Here is a 23,414-nt window from a genome sequence, read left to right on the forward strand (position 1 = left end):
TTTAGGCAGGACAGCGACGAATCAGGAAAGTAAAGAATATAAGGGGCGATAAAACAATATAACTTGTGTGACCGGTCACATAACTCGGAAAACGATGACCCCTACTGTAAAAAAAAAAAAAAGGGGGCGGGAAAGTAAATTTCCAATCCGTAAAAATTATCCTCTTCTATATACTGTGGAGGTGGCCATATCGTGAACCAATGTTCTAAATCCCTCCGGGATACCACAGTCCCCGCTATTCACTTATACTGTATATTGGGGAATTGCACTATTGGCAATTTTCTAATATATTGTATTAGTAGTTCGGGATTGATCAGGGAGACCACATTCCCAATGATTGCGCTTCAGGGTCAGAATAGGTGGTCTTATAGCCCCCTCTGCTCTCTCCATTGGTAGAATACATGAGCGGTATACAGATGTAGCCATCTTTACCTTGACTTTTAGGGTATGTTCACACGGCCTATTTACGGACGTAGTTCGGGCGTTTTTGCCCCGAATTACGTCCGAAAATAGCGCCTCAATAGCGCTGACAAACATCTGCCCATTGAAAGCAATGGGCAGACGTTTGTCTGTTCACACGCGGCATAATTTACGCGCCGCTGTCAAATGACAGCGCGTAAATAGACGCCCGCGTAGAAGTGACCTGTCACTTCTTTGGCCGTAATTGGAGCCGCTATTCATTGACTCCAATGAATAGCAGCGCTAATTACGGCCGTAATTGACGCGGCGTTCAAGCGCCTGCACATGCCGGTACGGCTGAAATTACGGGGATGTTTTCAGGCTGAAACATCCCCGTAATTTCAGCCGTAACGGACACCCTCGTGTGAACATACCCTTAAAGTACTAAATACAGTATCAAGCAAATCTCACTTGACTTTTGTCGTGTGACATCACGCCGCAGCAAGTTATGAGTCAAGATAAACTTGGCTACATCTGTATGTGACTTGAATTGTGCTTCCAGCCACGCGGTTGCAAGGAATTTGATTGCTTGCCCCTATTACCCCAATGTCTACCACTTGTAGGGAGTGATTGGGGCAATTGGATTTTTTTAGGGAATTGCTTATACTACAATTCCCTAATACTTAAAGTCGCTCTGAAGGTGGAAATTCACATAAATTCTAACAAATTGGCTGCCTCTGCTCTGCACATGTAATGGAGGCACTTTCCTGACCATTTTTCTTTTTTGTTAAGGTGCGGTTTTCTGCGTCAGTCTCGCTCGCCACATTCATCCAAATCGTTAGCAAAAGATAATGAGAAATGTGATAGACGGCAACGTCCAGATAACATTCTGCTGCGTCCTGTACCAAGTCAGCATCTGAAATCCAGCGGCCTGAGTATCGGGAGGGACGGAGCTTACAAATGTTACATAAAAAACAGATTCGTCTCCATAAAAACGGATATGACAATGACTCCTGGATACAAACGTTTCCGTGCAGTACAAAAATGATTTTGTATCAGCAAAAAGTTTAGCTTTTTGACTGGAGGGCAAATACATGACAGTCCAGAGATCTGGTGGTGGTAGATCCCACACCTAGTGAGGACTGGAGGAAGAGCCCCCGTCCTATCTTCAGCAGGAGGCAATGTAAAAGCCCTTGCTTACTGCAGTACCTTCCAGAAAAGGGAGGAACTGCTATCTAAGCGCCCCCACCCGACCGCTATGAAATGACTATGTCTAAACTACAAAAGAGATGTCGGATTTAAGGTATCTGTGTGGCTTTTGTTTCGCATTTTTTGCCTTTAAAGGGGTGGCATAAGATTATAAAAAAGAAAGTAGGTGAATTTTCCCAGAAACAGCGCCACACTTGTTCACTCACCTCCTATGCTTAAGTGCTGCAATACCAGACACGGCCCATAGAGAAGAGTGGCGCTGTTTCTGGTAAAAAAAAATTCCCTTATAAAGTGAGAAAGCTGATGGGAGCAAATCTAGATAAAAATAATTGTTTTAAAATAAGGTTAAAGAGCATTTCACCATAATATATATATATAGGACTCGAGATAATTCCTTGAGGCGTAATTTTCTGTGAATTTTGAATTAAACTGATTATTCTTGTATCTGTTTATGGGTAAATTAAGTGAAATACATGGGGTTTGTCACTCAGTTTTCCCAGATTATTGAAAGGCGATTGTGCTTGGTTATATTGGGATACACCCCTCCCCCCTCCCTGTATAACTGCATTCAAAGTGGCTGACTTTTATTTTAGGGTGCAGTATATTGGAGATCCCAACAATGACCTGTGGCAACTAACCTGGGGCATGATATGCAAAAGGACAAAAAAAAAAGGAAAGAATCATTTTTTGTTGAACTGTATTGTTCTTTTTTTATTACATGGGGGGAATGAACATCCCATAGAAATGCACCAAGTTGCAGGATGGTGCGACAGCTGCTGCTGACTACTTAGACATGAATGGGAACAAAAGCAGCAGCGCGACTGTTACTAAACTTTTCCAAATCCCTTCTAATGGAATGGGCTGAAAATGAGAAAGGAGGGAAAACTCAAATCATGTCAAAGACTCTAAGCATCAGACTGCACCCTCCATCACCAGACTGCACCCTCCATCACAAAATTGCAGTTATAGTCAGAACATGTCAAAATTTTAAGTCTCTGGTTACTTATGCTGCCATATTGGGGGGGGGGGGGGGCAGCATAGGATAGAGCTGGGTGTATATATAATTTAATAGGATTTGCTGCAGTATTCCAGTGTAGAAAGCCAGATATCCTGTATGGACTCAAGACGTGTCCAACTTACCCCTCGCACATTCAGCAGTCTATCATTCTGGGAGGGTGGAAGGAGCCTGGCTGACTGAGGGTGGGTGCAGCCTAACAGGCGAGGAGCCTGGCTGTCTGGGTGCAGCCTAACAGGCGAGGAGCCTGGCTGTCTGGGTGCAGGCGAGGAGCCTGGCTGTCTGGGTGCAGGCGAGGAGCCTGGCTGTCTGGGTGCAGGCGAGGAGCCTGGCTGTCTGGGTGCAGGCGAGGAGCCTGGCTGTCTGGGTGCAGGCGAGGAGCCTGGCTGTCTGGGTGCAGGCGAGGAGCCTGGCTGTCTGGGTGCAGGCGAGGAGCCTGGCTGTCTGGGTGCAGGCGAGGAGCCTGGCTGTCTGGGTGCAGGCGAGGAGCCTGGCTGTCTGGGTGCAGGCGAGGAGCCTGGCTGTCTGGGTGCAGGCGAGGAGCCTGGCTGTCTGGGTGCAGGCGAGGAGCCTGGCTGTCTGGGTGCAGGCGAGGAGCCTGGCTGACAGTCCGTGTCTTCCTGGATTTTTACAATAAAAGACTGCAGGAAATCTAATTAAAATATATATTTCCGATCTCAGCTGCCCCAACTGTATCAGATAGGGCCCCAGTGATAACCTAATAGATCTATTTAAAAAAATGTTTTACAAGTTTTTGTATCAGCAAACGGTTTGTGCATGTTTCCCACTTATTTATTCAGCAGAAATTTCACAGCTCTCAAGCATTTGTGACTCATTCATGAAAACAGACCTTGAGCAAGTAACCATCTCGCTTCTCAGCTCCTATTTTTCATCAACCCCCTCATTGTGCAGAAAATGATATCCCTGTAAAATATCTAAAAATGCTTTACAATCCTATTCAACTATCAATTTGGGAATGTGACCTTATAGTGGACCAGGTCCCTTTTAGGAAAGGGCTCCACAAATTCTAATGTATTTCTATAGGATGGGCACGAATACACGTGTACATGCGATTTCATGTGACTGCCAAACTATTTATCGCAACAAATGCAAATCACATGTAATTATTCTCCCATAGTGAAATCGTATCGCAACACATCCCATGAGATAAGTCGCTATGGAGCCCCAGCCTTAAAGGAGTTGTGAAAAATGTAAAAAAAGATCTGCTTTATTTTCAGAAACAGCGCCACTCTTGTTCATGGGCTGTGTCAGGTAGTGCAGCTCCGCTCCATTCAAGTGAATAGGGCTGAGCTGCAATACCAAACTCAGCTCACGGATAAGAGTGGTAATTTTCCTGGGAAAAAAAAAAATATTTTTTTAGGTCCTGGACAACCCCATTAAAGAGAACCTGTGGGAAAATTGCAACTTTTTAATGACCCTTAAAGGGAACCTTTCAGGTCTGATTTCAGCGATTTAATTTTCTGTCCGTGAACTCACAGGAAATGCTGCAGCACGAGGCCGAGCACTGTGGGCAAGGAGTCCGACATATATGCAAAAGCCTCGTACTTCGGACTCCTTGCCCACACCGCTCGGCATCGCGTTGCAACGTTCACTGTGCGAGTACAAAATATATATATTTTTTTAAACGGATATCAGCATGTCTGTCACTACTTTATGACAGGTTCCCTTTAAAGCACTAATAGGGAGAGGGATTTTGGCGTTTCACCGGTGTAAAGGCTAAAGAGAAGTGTGTCATGTGATCCCCCTTATGCTCAGCTGATTGGGTAAGCAGCTTACAGAGGAAGGGGCATAGATATAGAAGGTATGGGCAAGCCCTCTGATCAGCACATTCGGAGGCTTTATAAGCACAAATGCCCCCACTATTCCTGTATCATCAGGGCATCTACTTGGGCATGATAACAGGTCTCTTTTTAAAAAAAGCAAGCAAGATATTTTTCCGAGCTAGAACAGAGTGAATAAGACTTCATGGGGTGTGTGTTACCATTGTTTTAAGACACAGGGAAAAAAACGGCAGAAGAATTAGAACTGGTTACCTTTTAGGTCTTTCCGCTTTATAAACGCGCTACATAAAAGCTTTGGCTATTTTTAAGTCGTCTTAATTGGACCGGTTGGCAAAATTCTGCTCTGTTAATGACTACATAACCTGATGCAGCTGGAGCCGTTCAGTAAAAGGGAGCGCTATATCAACCTAATAGTCATAGGAGGCGCTGCAACTGAACACAGGCAGTCTGGCAGGAAGGAGCGTAAGCGGTACGGATTGTTGGAATCTCAAGACGATCATGGTCAGGTTTTACAAAAACGATACTCTGATCTATTACGTATAAAACCGTTTTTGTGGAGCGGTGACTTAAAGTGCCCTTCCTCTTTACACAACAGGTCAGTTTAAATCTACATAATGAGTTGAGTAACTTTGCAAATACTTGTTTTATTCATTTTGCACTGATTACACGTTACATCCTAACTTTTTCTCCGTAACATCGAATAGCTGCTGGTTGCCGTTAGAAACAGACAGAAGCTGATCTCCAATCTGCAGTCAGTCATGTGACATAAAGGGGCTGTACAAAACATGGCTGCTTTCTCAACAACAAAAAAACAAAACAGTGCCATTGCTGGTGCTGTGTGGTATTGCAGCTCAGCCCTATTCATTTTAATGGAGCGGAGCTGCAAAACCGGACACAAGCCATGAACAGGTGTGGTGCTGTTTCTGGAAGAAAGCACCCATGCTTTTCTCAATTTTCGCACCACCTTAATTAACTTAATTAATTTAATTATCTGAACACCCACAATGCACTGCTCTCCAGTGACCGGAAACAAGCTATTGAATAATACATGTAACGATCAGTAAAACAAATGTAAGGCAATGTATTTGCAAAGTGACTCCACTTTTTGTGTAACGCTAAACTGTGGAATGTTGTAAAATGTTGTTAGAAAGTGGAGTTTTCCTTTAAGAGACTTGTGACTGACACACACAAGGTTAGAAGTACAGAGGTCTTTAAGGGTTACAGTCTCAGAGCAGGGGCTGCTGGTAGTAATTTTGGGCTTGTTGAGGGATAGAGTGTAAAGGAGCAGCCATTGTGTATCCAGGTCCTGGAGGCAATGAAGACGTAGTGTTCTGATAGGCTGACATATCGGCAGACATTCCCATTGGCTGGCCGTAATGTGAATATGGAGGAGGATTAGAACCCGCATCATGTCCGGTGCTGCAAATAAAATAAAGAAAAATATTTTGATAACCGATATTAAATGGATATCTTTATCTATAGACGAGAGACGCAAGTAGAGTACCTCAAATATGGCGTTTGAGCGGCTTGGGTGGTCACTGTTGAGTTGATGTTTGGTGGTAGTGTTCTCAGGGGGCCTATTTGATCAGGGTTCATGCTGTATCCTTGAGAAAGTGCCTGGGGATGCACCTGAGGTATACCATGAACCATATAACCGCCGCCCTGAGGCTGTCCAGGATAGCCCTAGAAAGGGGACATGAATAATATACACGTTAGTCTCATCACCTGTGTCATGCTCCACCAATCCACATTACGTCTGGGTTTACATGTAACATTCCCCTCTTTTAATGAGAAATCTGGTCCTTAAAGTTGTCGTCTCAAGATTTAAAGTTCTCTCCTAACTGCAGGATGGGTGATAAAAAAAACATGCTGATTGGTAGAGTCTTGACCGCTGGGACTGCGCCCTGACGCTGAGTTCATTTGGAGGAACGGGACCCACGTTCTCGTGATAAGTGGGGGTCCCAGCGGTCGGACCCCCACGAAATCAGCATGTTACCACCTATCCTGTGGTTAGGAGATAAAGGGCTTGTGTCAAGATTAAATGTTAACGTGGCTGTGCCAAGGTAGACATTTACCCCCCATCCGCTGGGTAGGTGATTAAGGTCTAAACGCTGGGGGCCCCACTGTTTAGACCCCACCGTTCATGAGAATGGGGGTCCAATGTCCCCCGTTTAATAAATCGGCGGTCAGCATGCCTTTGGCGCTCCCATTCAATTCTACGGGACCGATGGAGATAGCAAACGGGAAAACCCCTATAAATAAAAAACTTCGATTGAACGGTTCCCTTCTGAAAAGCAGTACTGCATGTTAAAAACACAGATGTGGGTGTATTTAGACTATTGACGCCAACAGTCTGGTTTATAATTATTTTACCGTTTTGTGTCTACAGCTCCTATGCCGAAATTAATCTCCATGGTTACAGATTACAAACAAACCCTGCATGAAGTCTGATCCTACAGTCGTGTTACTCTTCACCCTCTTCTTGCTAATCTACACAGAAGAAGAGGGGCCGATGGAAGAGAATAGTAACCCAACTGTAAAATCAGACTACATGGGAGCTGCATACACAAAACGGTAGAAGATTTTTCATCAAAATTATTTTCAAAGCTGCTTTATTTCTTATTTTAGATGCAATTGAGCAATAATAAAAAAAAAAGGTTGGAAAAGCAAAGATCTTCTAACTATATTCTACATAGCCTTGGAAAGCTTACTGTCAATACGAGGTAACTAATGCAGAGTGCGTCATCTAGAACCATGAATGACTGGATCCCTGAACAATACCTGACACTTCCCATTGAGATCATCGCCAAGCGGACGTCACTGCTTGAAATAAACACTTTGCTACTGCGCCAGATATTTCTGTGTAGGTTGGAAAGGCGATTCGATCTGTGACATAAAGAGCTGGACCGGAGATAAAGGGGATGGTACCGAAGACGACAACGAGGTGCCTTAAAAATAGCACGAGAACATTATTTCTCAGGTCCAAACTTGTGAACAAAGCGTCTCCAGTTAACAAGCGATGCCCCTGAAGTTTGTGGTCGTGGGTCAATATAAAAAATGGTTTGAGAGGAACGAGATCAAAGCGGATGCTTCACGGAGACGTCCTCCTGCCGGGTGTATGAAAAGATCATAATCCAATTTATTTCTGCTCTCAGACCAGCGCTGTAGCCGAAGCTAAATAGTCAAGCGGGACTTCATTATTCATAAGGCTCCTGACTTCCATGGGTCAACTATTCTGAGACTTACACACGCTGAGGTTTTTGATGATTTTATATGATATTGTTCTTCTTTTGTTTAGTTTAGGTTTTCTTGAGATTTATTGGAGTAAAGGGGGTTTTACACTGGGCGATTATCGGGCAAGCGATCGTTCATAGAACGCTCATTGCCGATAATTGCTCTGTGTAAACAGGGGAACGATCAGCAGATGAACGAGCAAACGCTCAATCATCTGCTGATCGTATCGTTTTAAAAAAGTTAAATATTATCATGTCGGCAGCACATGTGTAAACAGGAAGACGCGCTGCCGACATGATAGAAATGTATGGGGACGAGCGATCGGAGTAACGAGCGCTCGTCTCCATCCATAGCTCCGTGTGACAGTAGAAAGCGAGCGCAGATCAACGAGCTGTTTCGTTGATCGGCGCTCGCTGCAACAGCCAAAATCGGCCGGTGTAATAGGGCCTTCAGAACCATGAGAGAATTCATCTGCCCAATCTTCGGACTTGCCAGCCCATGGAATGGCCGAATGGCTTAGGGCCTGTTCACATCTGCGTTGGAGGCTCCTTTAGGGGCCTCTGTCACAGTTCTGGTTGAAAATACCAAAAACAATAGGGCAGCATGCTGCATTCAAGTCAATGGGTTCCGTCAGGCGCTGAAGGTGTCGACCCATGTAACGGAACCGGCGCTTCCAGTGTTTTCATTGTTTTGCTCCTCTGACGGGGAAGAACAATGGAAACCCGACACAGATGTGAACAGGTCTTTAGATATTCTAATGGTGAGTGTATAACAGCCCAGAAAAAGTGAATGGCTTTGTTCACGCATTTTTTTTATTTTGTTTTTTCAGTGTTCTGACTGCCAGAATCGCACAGTATGCAGCGCTTTTCTTCCCGTCCAAAAACCTCAGAAAAAAACGGATTCATGTGATCTTATTGCAATCCATTTGAAAACAGATCCTACTATTCATGGCTGCATCGAGAACAAAACCTATGATAGTCGTGTGAACAGAATCTGAGAAGATCACACAACAATTGAGGCGTACTACAAAAAGAAACATGCACATGGTGTGGTGTCAAGTTCGATTCGAAGCTCCCTTCACACTTGCATCATGCGGTATTCCTTGGCCTTGTTCTGATATTTTTGACCGCGCAGGCTGTAGCGCTATTCTTGACGTGAAAAATACCAGAACTCAACCAATCACATTAAAGTCAATGGGTCTGTTGGGATTCGCCGGTATTTATTTGGAAACTGATCTGGCATAGCGGTCACGGTAACGTTATAAAGGGAAGATATGATGCTAGTGTGAACAGTGCCCGAGACTATTCTGGTTGGAATCAAAGCCATTTTTAACAACACACATCAATCAGAGGAAATCAATTGCATATGTGAATTTAGTCGGCTTTGATCTGTCGTCTGCAGTATTCGGGCTGCATGGAAGTAGCTACTTTGATCAATCACGAACAAGAAAAGGGTCCGGCAGTCAAGAAATATGACACAGACCGGAACAAAGATGAAATGAAGAGATCTTCAAATATAATGGTAGGTCTAAAATAAAAATAAAAATAAATTAAAAAAAAACATGGCCAGGACGTGTGATCTTCTGTGGATCTTTATGGCAATGAGACATGGCCAATAAAGAAGCTGGAGTAGTAATCGATATTTATCACCTACCCGCAGGATAAGTGACAATTATCTGATCAGTGGGGGTCCGACCGCTGGGACCCCCACTGATCACGAGAACGGGATTACCTTGCCGTTCCTGGGAGCACCATAGGAACGGAGCAGTAGTGCGCATGCTCAGCCACCGCTCCATTCATTTCTATGGCGCTCCCAGGAACCGCAAAGTAAGACCGTACACGTGATCAGTGGGGGTCCCAGCGATGGGACCCCCACCAATCAGATATTACCTATCCTGTGGATAGCTGATAAATATTGCTCAGGGGAAAACTCTTTAACCCCTTCCCGACATTTGACGTATCCATACGTCATAGTCGGGTAGGGGAAGTATGGAACGGGCTCACGGAGTGAATCTGCTCCATAAGGTGCGGGTTTCGGCTATATGTTACAGCCGACACTTCAGAGTAATGAGCGGGATCGCGCTCGAGCACGATCCCGCTCGTTTAACACGTTAAATGCCGCGGTAAATAGCGACCGCGGCATTTAAATCGTTAGCGGGGGTGGCGATGGTTGCTACGGCTGCCTGGGGGCCTAATGATGGCTCCTGTGTTGCCTGTCAGAATCACGATATTAGTATTGCAGTATATAGTGCAAGCGATCTAACGATCGCTGGTTGAAGTCCCCTAGGGGGACTAATAAAAAATAATAAAAAGTAAAAATTTGTAAAATAAAAGGGTTTTTTTAATGTTAAAAAAATAAAAATATTAAGGGTAAAATAAAAAAACAAAACCTTTTCCCATTTTCCCCCTAGAGAATTGTAAAAAAAAATATAATAATAAACATAATTGGTATCGCCGCGTCCGTGAAAGTCTGAACTATTACAATATATCATTATTTAACTCGCACGGTGAACGCCGTAAAAAAATGTAAACCGCCAGAATCTCTATTTTTTGGTCACCTAATCTCCCACAAAAAATTAAATAAAAAGTGACCAAACCGTCGCGTGTACACCAAAATGGTATTATTAAAAACTACAGCTTATCCCGCAAAAAATAAGCCCTCAGACCACTTAATCGACAGAAAAATAAAAAAAAGTTATGGCTCTCGGAATTTGGCGACACAAAATAAATTTTCTTTTTCACACTTCGGTTTTTACTTGTAAAAGTAGTAAAATATAGAAAAAAAACTATAAATATTTGGTATCGCCGTAATCGTATTGACCCGCAGAATAAAGTTAACATGTTGTTTTAATTGCACAGTGAATTCCGTAAAAACGAAGCACAAAAAACCATGGAGGAATCGCTGTTTTTTTTCATTTTCTACCCCACAGATAATTTTTTCCCCATTTCCTAGTACATTCTATGGCACAATAAATGGTGCTACAAAAAACGACAACTCGTCCCGCAAAAATCAAGCCCTCATAGGACTATATCGACGGAAAAATTAAAAAAAGTTATGGCTTTTGGAAGTCGGGGAGGAAAAAACGAAAATCTGAAAAATGGCTGCGGCGGGAAGGGGTTAACGCCTGTGAACTTTGTAGAAAACACGTCCAGCAAATAAAGCGAACAAGTGGCTCATTGACCATAACAAGCCAAACCTTCCACAAATGACCAGACTGAAGCTTCGGGACATATTATGAGAAGACCCGGATCATAGAAAAATATATGTTTTGAAGAGTGAAGTAAAAAAAAAAAAAAAAATAAATAAAATAAAAAAAGCCTCTGTTCACACGTGTTGGATTTGACATGGATTTCGGCGTGAATTCTGCACCAAATCGGATGACAATCCCTGCCCCTTGCATATGAATGGGGTTTCCGCAATTTCTTTCACATGCAACAGAAAGTTTGTGGGAAAAAAAAATAATCAGTTGCCGAATTAAGTAGCTCAGTAGAATGTTACTGATTTGCGAAGATTCCGCACGGGAAAAGCAGCTGCTAAGGGCCATGTAAACGAGCGCCAATCAATCAGACAGCACGCTGATCGTCCCCACACATTTCTATCATGTCGGCAGCGCGTCTCCCTGATTACACAAGGAGATGTGCTGCCGACAACGATAATATTTTCGGCTGCAGAAACATTCATCGGCTGATCGTTGCCCTGTGAACGCTCGTTTGCTCGATAATTGGCCCGTGTAAAAGGGTCTCAAGCCTTATTGAATGACAATTGAATACACGTTGGGTTTAATGCTGCCATGTGAACGGGGGCATAGTGTTACTGTAATCAGTCCTGCACCTGTGTGTCCATCACATGACCTGGAAAGACGCTTATCCACTGGAAGTAAACAATGAAGGTTCACATTGAATTACAGCAAGCAGAGGTACTGAAAACGGTGAGGAATTGATTCAGAACGTGTAGTGTATTTTCTGATTATACAATTAATAACCTTTATTTGCTGGACCTTGATACTTCTTTAACCCTCCACTTGTCTGTGAAAAAAAGTATACCAGACCCCCTCATAATGAGCCATTTCATAAAAGTGGTTTCCATAAAATGCTCTGCATGCTGTCTAAATTGATCCAATCATCAAAAAAAGGGATACACCAAATGCAGGTTTTAGGATTCAGCTGTGAACTAAATCCCGTAACAAGGGATTATGCCGAACCCTGAACTAAATCTTGAGCATAATTTGCATATTAACATTAAAGAGGCTCTGTCACCAGATTTTGCAGCCCCTATCTCCTATTGCAGCAGATCGGCGCTGCAATGTAGATTACAGTAACGTTTTTATTTTTAATAAACTAGCATTTTTGGCCAAGTTATGACCATTTTTGTATTTATGCAAATGAGGCTTGCAAAAGTCCAAGTGGGCGTGTTTAAAGTAAAACTCCAAGTGGGCGTGTATTATGTGCGTACATCGGGGCGTTTTTACTACTTTTACTAGCTGGGCGTTCTGACGAGAAGTATCATCCACTTCTCTTCAGAACGCTCAGCTTCTGCCAGATCACGCTGTGACGTCACTTCCTGCCCCAGGTCCTGCATCGTGTCGGACGAGCGAGGACACATCGGCACCAGAGGCTACAGTTGATTCTGCAGCAGCATCGGCGTTAGCAGGTAAGTCGATGTAGCTACTTACCTGCTAACGCCAATGCTGCTGCAGAATCATCTGTAGCCTCTGGTGCCGATGTGTCCTCGCTCGTCTGACAGGACCTGTGAGTGACGTCACAGCGTGATCTGGCAGAAGCTGGGCGTTCTGAAGAGAAGTGGATGATACTTCTCTTCAGAACGCCTAGCTAGTAAAAGTAGTAAAAACGCTCCGATGTACGCACATAATACACGCCCAGTTGGACTTTTACTTTAAACACGCCCACTTGGACTTTTGCAAGCCTCATTTGCATAAATACAAAAATGGTCATAACTTGGCCTCGTTTTTAAAAAATAAAACCGTTACTGTAATCTACATTGCAGCGCCGATCTGCTGCAATAGCAGATAGAGGTTGCAAAATCTGGTGACAGAGCCTCTTTAAGCAGAAGGGACTGCAATGAAATAATTTTTAGCTCTGGAAAAAATTCTGTTTTCAGAGCATTCACATTGCTGGGAAATCATAGTTCGTGTTACACTTGTAGAAATGTGTGACGAGACCCCAGCATGTTACCTATAGACAGGTTTGGGGTTCACCCAGCAGTTAGATATTCGGATGGATTTTAGGACTCGTGAGGATAATTCACTAGACTTGCTCAGTTATATTTCAAGGATGAAAAAAAACCTTCAAGTATTAACCAGGAAGCAAAACAGAGCCCTATTCTACAAGCACAATGCATTTATACAGAGGCGAAATCAGGATCCATGTATAAACTTCTGAGAACTTGGACCATCACCGATTTCACATAAATCACTATGGTGCTGCTCTGCTCCTGAAGATCTGATCAAACTTTCTAAGCAACCGTCCATTCACATCAATGGCAGCGTGCTTCGTGTTCCAGACTTTCAGAAACAGAAGTCTCGGGGCAGTGCCAAAGGGGTTTAAGCACTTTTTAGAGCCATTTCACTCTAGAAATGAGGGGTGGCCCAAGATTACAGACTTTCCCTAATCTGACTTTCTCGCATATCTATTTATCATTTTGACTGGATTTTCCCAAGAACGACGAAAACCTCCCATAAATATTTTTTGCATCGTACTCAATCATCAAGCACTTTCACGGGAATCATCAAACAACGGAATAAGGGAGGGCTGTAAACGCTCGTTCATCCGCTGATTGTATAGTTTTAAAACTTAAATATTATCGTTGTCGACAGCACATCTCCCTGCTGCCGACATGACAATAATGTATGGGGACGAGCGATCGGAGTAATGCCCGCTCGTCTCCACACTGATGTCATTGTGACAGGAGCAAACGAGCACCGATCAACGAGCGGTCTCGTTGATCGGCGATCGTTGCACCAGCCACAAGGTTGGTCGGTGTAATAGGGCTTTCAGATGTATGTGAAAGATGTCCAAACCTGCATGGTGACCCCAAGGGACGTTGGCGTGTAATGTGTCTGAGGAGGGGGCTTGCTGTACATAGAATACATCGGAGTTTCATTCACGAGTTTGTTGTAGAGCTCCAGAGCTTCCAGCACCTTCACGTTCAGCTCAGACAGCTCAGAATGTTTCCTGCAGAGACAAAAGAAGGGATAGTTATAACTACAAAGACACTCGAAAACACAGACAACAAGCACAGCAGATAACTACCCAAAAAAATAAATATTCTCAGCAGGTGTTCCTGGGAAATGTGTGTGCAAGTCGTGACTGTAATACCAATGCTGCCTAACAAGTGCACCCGGTGATGCTCAGACCAGCATGAAGATTGCCTACATTTGGTAGCCTCCGATTTTTAATAACTGGCTCGGTGCCTCCAGAACGTGTCCCCATCAGTATAAATCAATAAATAACAATGCATAATAATGCAGAGTGATTGTATCTATGGATGTGAATCTACGGTGATTGAAGTTTGGTTCGATACAACCACAGGGGGACAAAGTATTGTACTTTTAATACGGACCCCTACATGTGGCTTCTGGAATGAGCCGATGCTCATGATGAAAGGCTGTACTCCTCCAAAAGGGTCGTCAGACCACAAAACACTGTTGACTACTATTAGGGCTCATTTACACGAGCGCGGATCCCGTCCGTGTGCTGCGTGATGAAACAACGCGCAGCACGCAGACCCATTGATTTCAATGGGGCTGTTCACACGTGCGTGAGTTTTTACGCAGCGAGTGTCCTTTGCGTGAAACTCACTGCGCGTCCTATATTGGTGCGTTTTCACACACCTAGCCACCCATTAAAGTCAATGGGTGCGTGATTTACGCATCAATTACATTGAAAAAAAGTGCTTGCAAGCACGTGAAAAATGCATGCCACACGCAAAGCACACTAATGCAAAAACGCAACCCACACAGACTTTTTTTACGCAAGTAAATCTGTCACGTTCGTGTGAACGCAGCCTCAGGAGAGGTGACAGGTATGCTGTGGGTTAAGACAAACTAAGGAGAATAATTTATGGAAGAGTTTTCCAGATCGCTAGCATGGTAGAATATGCAATTACTGGCATTTTTGATTAGTTATGTGCGGGTATCTACTGGATTTTAGGACTCACCTGTCAATCTCCTCCAACTTCTCATCAATCATTGGGCCCATTTGTTGACAGACATCTAAAAAGGAAAAAAGCGCAACACCATGGAGTATGTGGAGTAGTGTTCTAGTAGTCAAGAGTCACGGTTCATTTCTACATTAGTCCGTCTCACTTACATAAATATGGTGAGAAACCATTCTTTAAAGAGTGACTGCACTTTCAGCAAACTTTTGATATATTTGGATTGGTGGGGGTCTGCGTGCGGAGACCCCAATGGCCGCTGAAATGAAGGTGCAGAAGCACTTTGCATCTTTAGCTGTGATCGGTGCTGCTGGTCAGGCTGAAGACGATTCTCATAGACGTTCTATGTGAGCCATTTTCAGCCTGACAGAGAGCGCTGATCGCACCCCAAGATGCAGAATGCTCAGCGGAGCACTCTGCACCTTTGTTTCAGCGACGGTGAGGGTCTAGGATGGTAAATGCCATCACTAGGCTTAAGTTGGACTGCTTCGTTTCCATTGTTTTGTTTGGGTAAAACAGGTAAGTCTGCGTAATTCTAATAATAATTAAAAAAAACAACTCCAAAACCAGACGGATCTCATTAAAATCAAGATGATCCGTTAGAATTCTGTCTCGGTCTAATAAAAACAGAAAGTCCAGAAGCATCGGCATTAGTGTAGACAGCGCCTAAGAGGACATGTGGAATACCTTCTAACTAGATTTTAGAGAATTTTCTTAGTTAAAATCCAACATGCCTGACCCCCCCCCCCCCCCCCTTCGATCTGCCGTCTCGGGACAGTTGAGAGGTCCCCATACACATTAGTTCTCCAGCCGATATTTGGCGGGTTTGGCCGAGCTTTGTGTAATGTGTATGGGCAGTGGGCTGGTAATGGATGGACCCATTATAAACAACTCTGAGGAAAACAGAGCCAGGATAGTCCATTCATAGTAAGAGCTCGATCTGCCAATTATTTAGTGTGAACGGACCTCATACTGTCCTGCAGCCCAGGAGTCTGTACACTTCAGCTAATTGGGTAGAATAGGCTATCAATGTAAAGTATCAGCAAACCTCAAAATGTCCTCATACCTATGAGTGTAATAGTCGTTTAAAAATATCCAAAAATCGGTGTCATTTCAAGATTGAAAGTAAGAGCCCTATTACACCGGCCAATAATTGGGCAAACGAGCGTCCACAGAACACTCGTTCCCGATAATTGCCCTGTGTAAACGCTCGTTCATCGACTGATTGTATCGTTTTAAAAGTCGAAAATATTATCGTTGTCGGTTGCACATCTCCCTGTATAAATAGGAAGTGCTGCCGACATGAGACATGTATGAGGACCAGCGATCGTAATAACGAGCGCTCATTCCCATACTAGTTCCTTTTGAAAGGAGCAAACGAGCGCCGATCAGCGAGCGGTCTTGATGATCGGCACTCGTTTACACGGCTCACGTTGGGCCGTGTAAGAGAACCGAACCGGTCACCAGCATTTCACCTATTGAACTCTACTCACCCCCCGCTCGCTGCTGCTGTCAAAAGGTCATTGCCGTTATCCCCTCTCCTAAACTCCTCCTCCGACCGTAAATAACGGTCTGCAAACATTTTGTGCCTTTTATGGTAATAATCTGGCTGTCTCGTTCTTTCCTCTTCTTCTTATGCCCGCCCACCGCCAAAAACTGGCCCGCCCTTAATGCCTAAATCTCATCTGAGATAGCGTGTGCACTCGTCATGTATAGTCCAACACCCTTCCCTGCTTCGCCCATACCTAAAATCTAGTTACCGCGCATGCGCCACTATGGTGTCCGGATGTACGCATGCACCAGAACAGGACATCGATGCGCAAGCACGGTATTTCATGTGTGCTGGGGGGAGGCGAGGAGCTGTCAATCAAAAATAAGGAGGCGGGGTTAACTCGGAAAGGCTTAAGTAATGAAGATAGGACTCCTTTCAATTGAAGATTTGACTTATGCTCATTAGCATACGGCGCGGGAACACTAAAAAATTGGGATACTAAAGGTACAGAGACTACTTAGAAGATAATTATAGGTTACATAAAAATGATTTTTCACCCACTTCCACCAGGTATTGCAGGTTTAATAGGTGAAATGCCAGTGACAGGTTCCCTTTAAAGTCGGTTCAATGGCTACTCTTACTCCTGGTATATGCTGTATTTTCTTCACTTTCGGAACATTTATGGAGATGCAGGAATATGTGGAACATTTCCTTCTAGATCTAAAGAAACACTATTTGGATATAATACAATACCTTCTAAATCTAGGAGAGTGACTGAATCTGGTTTGGGGTCTGTTGGATCGATGCTCTGAAGTAAATGCAATGCCTGGTCCATTTTCTCCTGTAAAGATTAGCGGATTTATTATGTATATTTCATTACAACACTGTAAATTGTGAAAAGAATGTATCAAGCTGTGATATTTTGAATTGAGAAGCCTTCGGGCATGAGAGCCACCACTCCATACAATTCTATGTGGGTTATGATATTGAGGGATCGGTGTGGGTCCAAGTGATCGTACTCCCATGATCTAGTACTTATCCATTAGACAGGTGAGAAATATTTTCTGTTTGAATACCCGTTTAATGCCCTAGTGACCAACATATTCAGACTCTTCTCAGACTCTATATAGAACGGTCTATCTCAGGGATAGGCAACCAGTTTTGTATGGCGTGCCAATAAAAAAAATAATTCCAAAATGAAGTACTCCGTGTGCCATGCAAACATGAAAGTCATATAAGACAAACTGTTATCACGCATGTGACAAATCAATTAATCAGTTAATTAAACATATTTCAGTGTGACCATTTTCCCTGACTTTCTTTGCAAATATGATTCATCTGTGGCGCATACAAGGCTACTGAATACCACCTTTGGGGGAGTGGATGTAGGAGAGACCGCGGCTACCGAACACCAGCTTCGGGGGGCACAAAGGAAACACCGTGGCTACTGAGCGGCAGCTTGAGGGAACGCATAGGAGATACTGTGGCTACCGAGCACAAGCTTGGGGGGGCACATAGGAGAGACTGTGGCTACTGAACACTAGTTTGGGGGGGGGGGGGTGCACACAGGAGAGAAAGTTGTCAACTTTTGCTAACTCTTCTTTTACAGAGTGGTTACTGAACTCCTTGTGGCGCTGATCACCAAGAGAGAGCAGTGCTGCATTGTGTGCTAGCCAAGTGTACAGAAGCAACAAAGACAATGAAGCACTGCTCTCTATCCTGGTGACCAGCACCACCAAGCGCATAATGAGGCGCCGCTCTCTCTCCCGGTGTTCAGCGCCACCAAGCACACTGCAGCACTGCACAGCAGAAAGTGTGCCAGCAAACCATGCCCCGCGTGCCGGCTGTGGCACCAATGCCATAGGTTGCTGACCCCTTGGTCTATCTGATTAGTAATGTGTTTTATCGGAAGAGCGTGGTGATGGGTGAACCAACAAAACAAACTATGAAGAACTTTGCATCTTCCTGACTGCTACAGCTATTATGTTTGTATCGTACATCTTATATGCCAAGAGATTTTTCACTTTTTCTGGTTTTATTGATGTTGTGGTTGCGGATACCCTCTCCCCCTTCCATTTTTCTCTGCTACTTTGTTAAATTTTTAAAATAAAAAGAGTCGTGAAAAATAAAATTCTGAACATACTTCATCTATGAATACTGGTTCAGGTTCAGACTTTGTTGCTGCTTCGAGCACCTCTTCAGAAGCCGGAGGGTTGTCAGCAACTATACAAGAAATATAATAGAGAAAATGATCAGAACAGTCAGTGAAGAATATGAGAAATCATCAAAGTAGGTGGTAAACATATTTCACATAAAAAGTTGCCACAAGCCCCTGAACCAGAGGAGCTTCCAATCTAATGTGCCTAACACGTGAGATAGCAGAAGGGCTCCCATCTGATTGTGAACGGCAGAGCTACTGATTTCAATGGCATTGCAGGGATGACATAGATAACCGCTAATATCAGGGGGTCCCTGTAGCATCCCCCCGTTCCCCATTAGCTAGTGTCCAGGGAGCCTGCCTGCTCAAAATGGATTGTAGACAGCCCCTTTAATCACATACAGAAATACTGGGGCCAATTGCCATGGGAAGCCCATTAACCCATAAGTATATTTTCCATTTATGGATGCGAATTCATATGTGATTATTGGCTTTTCTTGAGCCAGCGAGCCAATGATGAACAAACATTTGCGAATATGATCATGCATCCTTTTTGGGGGAACTTGTTTGTGTGGACTAGAGCTGCGTAAGCCAACTTAAAGAGGCTCTGTCACCAGATTTTGCAACCCCTATCTGCTATTGCAGCAGATAGGCGCTGCAATGTAGATTACAGTAACGGTTTTATTTTTAAAAAACGAGCATTTTTGGCCAAGTTATGACCATTTTTGTATTTATGCAAATGAGGCTTGCAAAAGTCCAAGTGGGAGTGTTTAAAGTAAAACTCCAAGTGGGCGTGTATTATGTGCGTACATCGGGGCGTTTTTACTACTTTTACTAGCTGGGCGTTCTGACGAGAAGTATCATCCACTTCTCTTCAGAACGCCCAGCTTCTGGCAGTGCAGACACAGCCGTGTTCTCGAGAGATCACGCTGTGACGTCACTCACTTCCTGCCCCAGGTCCTGCATCGTGTCGGCCACATCGGCACCAGAGGCCACAGTTGAATCTGCAGCAGCATCATCGTTTGCAGGTAAGTAGCTACATCGACTTACCTGCAAACGCCGATGCTGCTGCAGAATCAACTGTAGCCTCTGGTGCCGGTGTCCTCGCTCGTCCGACACGATGCAGGACCTGTGAGTGACGACACAGCGTGATCTCTCGAGAACACGGCTGTGTCTGCACTGCCAGAAGCTGGGCGTTCTGAAGAGAAGTGGATGATACTTCTCGTCAGAACGCCCAGCTAGTAAAAGTAGTAAAAACGCCCCGATGTACGCACATAATACACGCCCAGTTGGACTTTTACTTTAAACACACCCACTTGGACTTTTGCAAGCCTCATTTGCATAAATACAAAAATGGTCATAACTTGGCCAAAAATGCTCGTTTTTAAAAAATAAAAACGTCACTGTAACCTACATTGCAGCGCCGATCTGCTGCAATAGCAGATAGGGGTTGCAAAATCTGGTGACAGAGCCTCTTTAAATGGATAATAAAGGTGCAAATACACATTAGATTGACACCAGCGAATGACCAGCCCTGCATCTAATGTGTATGGGGGTGTCCCAACTCTCCTCCGACGGCAGATGTCAGGGAAAAAGGATCAGACATGTTGTATTTCTCCTCTGATGACAGTTGTCAGGGGAAAAGGATCGGGCATGTTGTATTTAACCATGCTGGATCCTTTGTTGTCATCAGAGATAAGCCGCCACCAAAAGTATCTAGCAGCTTCTTATTCCCCTCTCCCCATTGAAAAGACATGCAAGTGTGGGGACAGCGATCAACAGAAGAGCTGGGATTATCGCCAGCAGTGTCTATCACTAGCTCATCTGTAATTGCTCCAATTTTGCCATTTTTCTATCTAGCCATAAAGTAGTGGATAAACAATATCAATAGTTCTAACAACTATTTTATGGAACATTATATGCAGATCAGTGTGTACCTGAAATACAGTCAGACTGAAGTGTCAGCTGCTTTCTATTTCTGTACATTTGGGAGATGCCGACACTTGTAAAGTGCGACCCTGAAGTGATGATGTAAAGGGAAGAGGCTTCTGCTATTGAGATGCGGCACTTGTGCAGTGTTGTAGGCTCTTCTCTTTAGAAAAGCAGCTCGTTAGTCAGACATCAATTAACATTTTCAGATCGGGAAGCGGAGAAAACTGAAAACGCAGAAGCCATCTGCTCAAACGCTTCTCTTTGATTTGCCAGACAGACTGGAGCTACTTGTGACATTTATAAAGCTGGATACACTTATTCCTCCAATACCTAATAATTGTTCCCGATCAATAAGGATAAGGATAGAATGAACGTGATGATACCATGGAATAAAAACTAGTGATACAAACCAAAGTGGTGGAGCTGCAAATAGCAGATTTAGATGATCACGTTTCCAATGTAGGGCATAAAATAGAAGGAATTATCCACTTGGTGTGTTTTAGTTTTATTACAGATGATTCACTATGTGAGATAATAAATATGTGAATAATACATGGACTGCTGTATTGTTGTACAGTTTCAGGCAGCCATAATATGGGGGCATTTTTAAGGGGTTGTGCCAAGATAGACATTTATCACCTATACATAGGATCATCCTATCCATATCCACCGGTGACGCTTGACCACTATTCCTGTTAAAGTTCTCCTCACTGCGGTCAAGTAGTAGGGAGGAATTGGGGCTCAAGACCCCCTGTTCTAGTGTTGGTGGGGGGTTGCAGCGATCAGACATTTACCACCTATCCTGTGGATCTTGGAACAACACTTTAACGTCTGTATCACGGCTGTAAGACCAAGACCCTGATTATCTGCGTTACTGAATGAGCCGTCGGCCACCACGCAGTGTCCGCCATTCTCTCGACAAAATCAAATGTTGCCTGACCCCACCTGCCGCTGCACGTACCTGCTTCAGGCTCCACATTTAATGCTGTGGAGACGAAATTAGATGGGAACAATCCGACGCCTCTGTGATTTTCTCCCTTCCACCAGTTTGTATCACTACAAATAAACGTCAGATAACATAGGTTAGGTGTAAACTTCTGGTACTAACATATATATTAGAAAATAACACACAATCTATATTCTATCAAGCATATCAGTTTGTGTGAACTGGACCAAAATGTATCAAGGACAACAAGAACATCAGAGGTTATTTTTTATTTTAAAAAAAATTCTGCTGTCTGACACGGCAAATGTTAACAAGCAAATTTTACACACTTGATTGGATTGTGGTCATCCTAGCATAAGAAAGGGCATGCAAATCCTCTAACACTAGAAGAAGTACATAGATGCACAAAGTTGTCCCTATTCTCAGTCATAAGAGAGTTCATGCGCAAGGGACGGATATGCTGCGGATTTTCCACGCGGATGGGCACATGGAAAATCTGCAGCGGAATACAGTAGCAGCCAAGTGGACGAGAGTTTTATCGAATCTCATCTACACGCTGCAGAATTTCACCATTGACTATAATGGGGAAGTCAAAGTCCGCAATTAAAGTGTAACTAAACGTTTGACAAACTTCTGACATGTCATAGTGACACGTCAGAAGTTTTGATTGGTGGGGGTCCGAGCACTGAGACCCCCACCAATCGATCAAAACGAAGCGGCAGAAGCACTCGTGTGACCGCTCAGCCACTTTGTTTCTGTTCGGCTTTTTCCGAATAGCCGATGTATCGGAGTACAGGCTCATAGACTTTCTATTGAGCCCGTACACGATACATTGATTTACGGAAAAAGCCGGACAGACACGAAGTGTGCGCTTCTGCCGCTGTGTTTGAGCAATTGGTGAGAGTCTCAGCGCTCGGACCCCCAACAATCAAAACTTTTGACATGTCACTAGGACGTCAGAAGTTTGTCAAACGTTTAGTTACCCTTTAAATGTTTTGTTTTGGATTTTGCAGCAAATTACTGCAGCAAAGTCCGCAATTGTGGCATTTAAACCCATTGACTTATTTATTTTTTCATCTTTTCAGAATCCGCAAAAAAAAACGGCACGATCTGATGGGGATCTCCCTGCGTTGTTTTGCAGATTTGCTGCGGCAATTTTTTAGCAGCAAATCTGTCCTGTGTGTATTTACCCTAATGGACAAAATAAACATAATAATCTGCTTCTATTCACACTTGCATTCAGTTTCCATCAAACTTTACGGTATTTTTATAGGAGAAATAACGCATTAGGCAGCGCTATTCTTTTCGTCCAAAATGCTGCGGTCTGTCGGTGTTCACTTACAGTGCAGTGAAATGTTATAAGAAACATTGAGGTTACACAAAGCAGCATGTACTAATAGATATATTTATTTATAAAGCGCCAATATATTCTGCAGCACAATCTACAAAGAGTAATGAAAAAGCATTATTAAATGTGATTAGTGCATGAGCGGTTACATACGGTTTCTTGTCATGAAATCATCATTCGTACCTATCATCCAGCACAATGATGATTTCTCCACTTTTAAATGTCAGCTCATTGTCCTCCACAGCTTCAAAGTCATAGAGCGCTCGGACTTTCCTTGGCATCTTCTGACTCTCATGCTGGGCGTCCACAGTTGGGTATAAGGATTTAATCTCTGATGGTTGCGTCTTTTGTTCTTGCAGAGATAACTCGATTGCTGGGATTTGGGAGCAAAATACATTCGCTTTTTATACAGACCAAAAGAAGTCACGATGATCATTGAAAAATCCAGAGAAGAGAAAGGGAAACAGCAGTTGGTATAATATTGCTGTAATGTTAGCGTCCGTGTTACTCCCACAATACCTAGACCTCCTGCAGCTCTAATGAACCCAAATTAGATTGCCATATAACCCTATGAAGATCTATGTTCAGATACACAGGGGGTCTTTTACGCAGGCCAATATGGGCCAAGAAATTGATCGCTGATCCACGAAACAGCTCAATGATTGGTGCTCATTGATCGGCGCTTTTTTACTGCTTTTTCGAGCAA

General features: G+C 43.7%; 1 protein-coding gene across 1 annotated transcript in view; it reads right to left on the bottom strand.

Moving 5' to 3' along the window:
- Positions 1-2,291: 2,291 nt before the first annotated feature.
- The window catches only part of STAM2 (signal transducing adaptor molecule 2), a 37,866-nt gene continuing 16,743 nt past the window's right edge, over positions 2,292-23,414 (bottom strand). Inside the window, exons 7-14 of the mRNA XM_075829279.1 lie at positions 22,892-23,081; positions 21,376-21,470; positions 18,468-18,547; positions 17,078-17,165; positions 14,836-14,890; positions 13,697-13,850; positions 5,930-6,108; positions 2,292-5,844 (exon numbers count right to left, since the gene is read on the bottom strand). Coding sequence (XP_075685394.1) covers positions 5,652-5,844; positions 5,930-6,108; positions 13,697-13,850; positions 14,836-14,890; positions 17,078-17,165; positions 18,468-18,547; positions 21,376-21,470; positions 22,892-23,081 — 1,034 coding nt within the window. The 3' untranslated portion in view covers positions 2,292-5,651. The remainder of the gene's footprint in view (positions 5,845-5,929; positions 6,109-13,696; positions 13,851-14,835; positions 14,891-17,077; positions 17,166-18,467; positions 18,548-21,375; positions 21,471-22,891; positions 23,082-23,414) is intronic.

The sequence above is a fragment of the Rhinoderma darwinii genome, chromosome 6 (genome assembly GCF_050947455.1).
Source record: "Rhinoderma darwinii isolate aRhiDar2 chromosome 6, aRhiDar2.hap1, whole genome shotgun sequence".
Taxonomy (NCBI): domain Eukaryota; kingdom Metazoa; phylum Chordata; class Amphibia; order Anura; family Rhinodermatidae; genus Rhinoderma; species Rhinoderma darwinii.